Source organism: Athene cunicularia, unplaced genomic scaffold (genome assembly GCF_003259725.1).
Source record: "Athene cunicularia isolate RWA unplaced genomic scaffold, athCun1 BOjh375561_part1, whole genome shotgun sequence".
NCBI classification, from domain to species: domain Eukaryota; kingdom Metazoa; phylum Chordata; class Aves; order Strigiformes; family Strigidae; genus Athene; species Athene cunicularia.
The window spans coordinates 28660-34821 of record NW_020799148.1 but is presented as its reverse complement, the minus strand read 5'-3'; the positions used below and the strand labels follow the sequence as shown (position 1 = coordinate 34821).

At 57.7% G+C, this 6162-nt stretch overlaps 1 protein-coding gene across 1 annotated transcript in view; it reads left to right on the top strand.

Moving 5' to 3' along the window:
• Positions 1-6162, top strand: part of SNRNP200 (small nuclear ribonucleoprotein U5 subunit 200) — a 36760-nt gene that overhangs the window by 17536 nt on the left and 13062 nt on the right. Inside the window, 7 exon segments of the mRNA XM_026866912.1 lie at positions 4380-4434; positions 4436-4465; positions 4603-4711; positions 5057-5246; positions 5387-5551; positions 5789-5910; positions 6035-6160. Coding sequence (XP_026722713.1) covers positions 4380-4434; positions 4436-4465; positions 4603-4711; positions 5057-5246; positions 5387-5551; positions 5789-5910; positions 6035-6160 — 797 coding nt within the window.

Sequence of the window (6162 nt, the reverse complement as noted above, 5' to 3'; positions counted from 1 at the left end):
CCAGATCCCTCAGCGCTGGCTCAGCCCGACTCTTCAACCCCTCCAGGGATCCCGGGGACTCCCCCCTGCCCTGGGCAGCCCATTCCAACGCCCAACAGCCCCTTCTGCACAGAAATCCTTCCTCAGAGCCAGCCTGACCCTGCCCTGGGCAGCTTGAGGCCATTCCCTCGGGGCCTGGCGCTGGGGCCTTGGCTCCAGAGACTCATCCCCCCTCTCTGCCCCCTCCTGGCAGGGAGTTGCCGAGGGCCAGGAGGTCTCCCCTCAGCCTCCTCTTCTCCAGACTGAACCCCCCCAGTTCCCCCAGCCGCTCCCCAGCAGACCTGTGCTCCAGACCCTGCCCCAGCTCCGTTCCCTTCTCTGGCCACGCTCGAGTCACTCAATGGCCTTTTTGGGGTGAGGGGCCCAGAACTGAACCCCTCAGCGAGGGGTGGCCTCCCCAGTGCCGAGCCCAGGGCTCAGATCCCTTCCCTGTCCCTGCTGGCCACGCCAGGGCTGGTACAAGCCAGGATGCCACTGGCCTCCTTGGCCCCTGGGCACACTGCTGGCTCCTGTTCAGCCGGCTGGCAATGACCCCCCCGGTCCCTCTCTGACCGGCAGCTTTTACTGGCAACTGATCTCCGCACCCACCCAGCAGGGACGCAGGCTGATTTATTGCGTCTCTCCCACCAAACGAGCCCACGCTCACCTTGATGTGCAATTTCGCTTTCGTTAGTAAACTCAGGGTGGTGTGTCTGCTGGCCTCGGGTCCGAGCGGCACCAGCCCCTTCAGCTTCTCCAAACACAAGCGGAGGTGGGCACGCCTGTCGGAAGATCACACAACACACTGAGCGCTCATGTACGCGCTTCCCACGCGGTGGCTCGCCCCTGCGAGCGCGGACCGTTGGGCTGGTTGGAGGCTAAACCCAACCAGACGCCTTCCCACCCTCCGCTTCATACGCCGGGAGGAAACTGCAGCCAGAGGAAAGGATCTCGCTGAAAAAACCCGACTCCACCGTCGGCCAACCCCACCTACAAACCCTGCCAGAGCCTTTCAGGCTGTTGGGACGCTTGCTGGCGAGGAGCTGCCAAGAGCCTCATTGTTTTGGGTGAGGGTATCTGCTTTTTGTCTCCCTCCTCCCCAAACCCCTCACTGCAGGGATGCTGTTCGGCCACCACCTTGCTCCACTGACAGCTGAAACCACCTGGGCTGACACCACGCAGCTGTAAACCCCGCGCGGCCCTCAGGAGTGCTTCTTTCCCTATTTTTAGCAGGAACAGCACAGGAGCCTGCCAGAAATCCCTCCCTTTCTCCACAACACCCAGATTTTGTCTGCATTAATCCGTAAGCTAATGCTCTACCGCTCGCGCCCCGCTGCTGCGGGCAACTCTGGCTCTTGGAGGAAAACCCTTTCTCCGTCGATAACCAGGATGCTCCCAGCACGGGCCAGTTTACTTTGCGTTCAACACTCCAACCCCAAGATTTAGGTCACATTCTTGGGCACCGGTTGCAACACCCGCCTTTGAAATACCCGATTGACACAGGCAGCTGCAAACTGGGATTTTGCAAGTACCTGCCTATCTTGTTTTGCACACGCTAGGAGTAAACAGGCATTTGCCTACACAAAAAGTACCTCCTGAATTACAATGCAAACAAAACACGTGGTCTTCAGTCTTCGGGTAAATCCCAAACACTGACAGGCTCAAAGATGAGCCTTTGCAAAGATTATTTACCTGAGCGGCGGGGGGAAGAGCTGCCTCGAGCAGCGCAGACCTGTCCGACCGTGCCACGCAGGCTGACAAGTGATTTACCTGCGAGATCTATGGATAAGGAGCCAGCCCAGCCGCGCTGCGTAAGGGCTGTGGCAGCAAAACTGAAAATCCTCAGCTCCCTTTGCTAAAAAAACCCCCCAACCCTTCTCATGTTGGCCATTCACACCAGAAAAACGAATGGAAAAAAACCAGCTCGCCCTGCCTAGCAGAAGTTAGGCGGGGGGGGGAGATTACACAACGCCAACGCCAGAGTCAAACGTGGGGTTTCCGCTTCGAAGTGAGAGGTGTCGTGTCTGTAAAAGCGTGTTTCTGCCATGCTTCACCCTGCTGAAACTGCTGCTTTGCTTAAAAAACCCCGGAAATCCCACGGGCTGGTAATAACAAAAGGAAATAACCCTCAAAGGATTTGTTTCCCGGGAAAAGGCCCTCCCAAGCCCATTGTTGCGCCTCATCGTGCTTGGCCTTGTGAGCCACCCCTCCTCCCGCCGCCCTCCCTCCCCGCATCAAGGCAGGTTGCTCCTCGTGGCGGGGGGAGGCCAAGATTCACCGGCTCAACTGCTACAGGATGGGACGGAGGTACCCCCGAGGAGGAGCGAAGGAAGAAGGGGCGCGTAACCCCTGTCCAGAGAGCAGCTCGTTTCTCCAGCTGCCCCGTTCGAAGGGGCGGAAAAGACAAAGCACTTACTGCACTCGCTTGTGCAACTTCAGGAGAGCGGGCTTTCGACACTCCTCTGCTCTACACAAGGCGAGCCTCAAGTAATCAAATGCTGATTTTCTCGGATTTTTTCAAACAAGGAATAAACGTCCCTGGCCTTTTCTAACCCACTTCACTGGGGACACAGTTCTGCCTCTGACGGTACAAACCAACCAAGTTGGCAGCAGGACACGGCAAGATCTGAGCCACATCCAAGCCACGCTGAGAAAAAAAAGAGGAGCCGACCAAGGACACAAAGTCATTGTGCAGCCGGATGACAAAGACCACTCCGGTCTGTGGCAAATAATCACACTTATGTGTAGGCACAGCTCCAGTCGGGTACCTACGCCCTGACTGTGGGTGAGCAGAGGGTGACGGTCACCCCACCAGCACGGGACTGCCCAGGGAGCTGGGAAAGGGCTGGAAATCCTCCCTAGCAAGCCGAGAGGTGGGATGAGGGGAGGAACGCTGCTCGGGGTTTCACTGGAGCTGCTAGAGAGATAAATATTCCCATCTCCTTATTGCACGGCTGCTCTGGGGGCCAAGGACAGGGAATGCTTCAAGTACGAGCAACATCAGGAACGTCCTCGGTGACCACCCTACCCAGCCGCCCTGTCCCTTCTCTCCACTCCCCATCCCAACGGCTCCCCGAGCCCCGTTCCCAAACCCAGCTCCTACCAAACCTCCAGCACTCACCGGTTCTTTTCCATCTCGTTGTGCGTCGACCTGAAAAAGAAAGAGCGAGTTATTAACCCCTCTGTCTGACTAGTACAGCACAAGGAGGATTAGCACGCAGGCCTTAGTAAACACTGCCTGGAAAAGCTGCAAACCTTGGGGGCTGCTCAGCACCCCGGGGACGGTGAAAACAGCGGAAGGGACGCAGACGGTCTGGTGCAATGGAGAAATTGCCAGATAAATGGCACTAAAAGGGCCAGTAAAACCGTAAGACGGGATTTGAATGCGGAGAGGCTCAGGTTTTAGCACTAGGAGCAGGATGAAGCCGCCGTGTGAGCGCCGTGACACGAGGCAGCGCACGCCATCCACAGCGAGGGCTCTTGAGGCTCGTGGTGGAGAAGGGGAAGCGGCAGCCCTGAGAGCGGCCACACGCTCAGGGCAGGAGGGCGCATCTCCGGGCAGGGAAGTTGCTCCATCTCCACACGAACCTGCAACCGAGCCTCTATCAGAAAGCAAGTGGGATTTGAGAGAGCGCAGGTGTCCTAGAGCACTTGTTTTGTTTGGTTTTTTTTTTAAAGCAGCTTTTAAAATATTTCTTGCGCAAGAGCAAAGAAAGCAGAAGAACAGCTGTATTGTATTGTGTCCGGTTTGGGCACCTCAGTACGAGAGAGATCTGGGGGGGCTGGAGCGAGGGCAGAGGAGGGCAGCGAGGCTGGGGAGGGGCTGGAGAATAAATCCTGTGAGGAGCCAGGGAAGGAGCTGGGGGTGTTCAGGGTGAGGAGGAGGAGGCTGAGGGGAGCCCTCATCCCTCTCTGCAGCTCCTGACAGGACATTGCAGAGAGGCCGGGGCTGGGCTCTGCTCCCAGGGGATCAGGGACAGGACAAGAGGGAACGGCTGGAAACTGCCCCAGGGGAGGGTCAGGCTGGGCAGGAGGAGAAAATGTTTCCCAGCAAGAGTGGTCCGAGAGTGGAACAGGCTGCCCGGGGAGGGGGGAGTCCCCATCCCTGGGGGGGTTTCAGGGCCGTTGGGATGAGCTGGGGGGGATGTGGGGTAGGGGAGAGCTTTGTGGAGTCGGGCTGAGGGTTGGACTCGGTGATCCCGAGGGGCTTTTCCAGCCTGAACGATTCTGTCATTCCTGTGCCTCCCTGTACACTAAGACGAGTCTCTCCGAGCACAGAACCCCTCAGATCTTTCTCCCCATGATTTCTACCCCCCAGTGAGGTGTTCTGCCCACTGACTGCTCTCCCCATTGCCTTTCAGGTGCTGTTCAGGTGATGGTGGCCTCCCGCAGCCTCTGCTGGGGTATGAACATCGCCGACGCAGTACTACAACGGCAAGATCCATGCGTGAGTGTGCTGTGCTGAGAGCGAGGGAGGCGCCTTTACCCCAAAGGGCTTCACGCCTCTCCACAGGCAGAGGTTGGGAATTGGAGAGTGGTGATACCGTCCTGTGGAGCTTCGTTAACTCTCTCTCCGTCTCCCAGGTACGTGGATTACCCCATCTACGACGTGCTGCAGATGGTGGGCCACGCTAATCGCCCGCTGCAGGACGACGAGGGCCGTTGTGTCATCATGTGCCAGGGATCCAAGAAGGTGGGTGAGGAGCGAGGCACCGTTTCTGGCCTGTGAACATCTTGTCTCCTGCTTGGGGCCTGGATTTCTCCTCCCAGCTTTGGTCAAGGCTAATGTCTAACCCTCTCTTGGAGCCCTGCTGCTGGGGACGTGCTCCAGGCTGCCTGGGGAGGGGGGAGTCCCCACCCCTGGGGGGGTTTAAGGGCCGTTGGGATGAGCTGTGGGGGATGTGGGGTAGGAGAGAACTTCGTAGAGTTGGGCTGAGGCTTGGACTCGATGACCCCAAGGGGCTTTTCCAATCCGAATGATTCTGTGATTTTGGAGGTGCTGAGGTTTATTTACCCCTTCCTTCCTCTCCTGCTGTAGGATTTCTTCAAGAAATTCCTCTACGAGCCTCTGCCAGTGGAGTCACACTTGGACCACTGCATGCACGATCACTTCAACGCCGAGATTGTCACCAAGACCATCGAGAACAAGCAGGATGCAGTGGACTACCTCACTTGGACGTTCCTGTATCGCAGGATGACGCAGAATCCAAACTACTACAACCTGCAAGGTGATCAGAGGGGTCTGCGCTGGTGGATATGGGCTTCCAGGGTATCAGGGACCCTCTCCCTGTGAGCTCTGCGTTCACGAGAGCAGCTTTGCTCTGTCCTGGGGAGTTTCTGAGCAGCCGTAATGCTGCTGTACCCGCAGGTGTGTCCCACAGGCATCTCTCGGATCATCTCTCCGAGCTGGTGGAACAGACCCTCAGTGACCTGGAGCAGTCCAAGTGCATCAGCATTGAGGACGAGATGGACGTGGCTCCTCTGAACCTGGGGATGATTGCTGCCTACTACTACATCAACTACACCACCATCGGTGAGGGCTCCATGAGGGACAGGGGCCGCACTCGAGTGCTCCTGCTCTCTGTCCCCCCTCTGCGTTTCTCCCTGTGCTGTGGGCGATGGGGAGAAGCTGCCGCGTGTGTGGTTGGATGCGTGAAACTCCATCCTGTAGCCCAAGGCTCCGTGTTGTCTGCCTGAAGACAGCTCCTGCACCATGAGGTTTCATGCTGTCTGCTTTTCCCTGACCCCTCTACCTCTCTGGCTTCTCCAGAGCTCTTCAGCATGTCCCTCAATGCCAAGACCAAGGTGCGAGGGCTGATTGAAATCATCTCCAACGCTGCTGAGTACGAGAACATCCCCATCAGGCACCACGAGGACAATCTCCTGCGGCAGGTGTGTCACATCTGCGGCCAGAGGGGCCAGACGTGGGTTCCTGCAGGGTCGGGGGAAGGAAACTGCCCACATTTTCAGCTCTGTAGGGCTAAAGCACTGATGTGTTTATCATTTCTCTCCATAGCTGGCCCAAAAAGTTCCCCACAAGCTGACCAACCCCAAATTCAACGATCCCCATGTCAAGACCAACCTCCTGCTGCAGGCTCACTTGTCACGCATGCAGCTGAGCGCCGAGCTGCAGTCGGACACCGA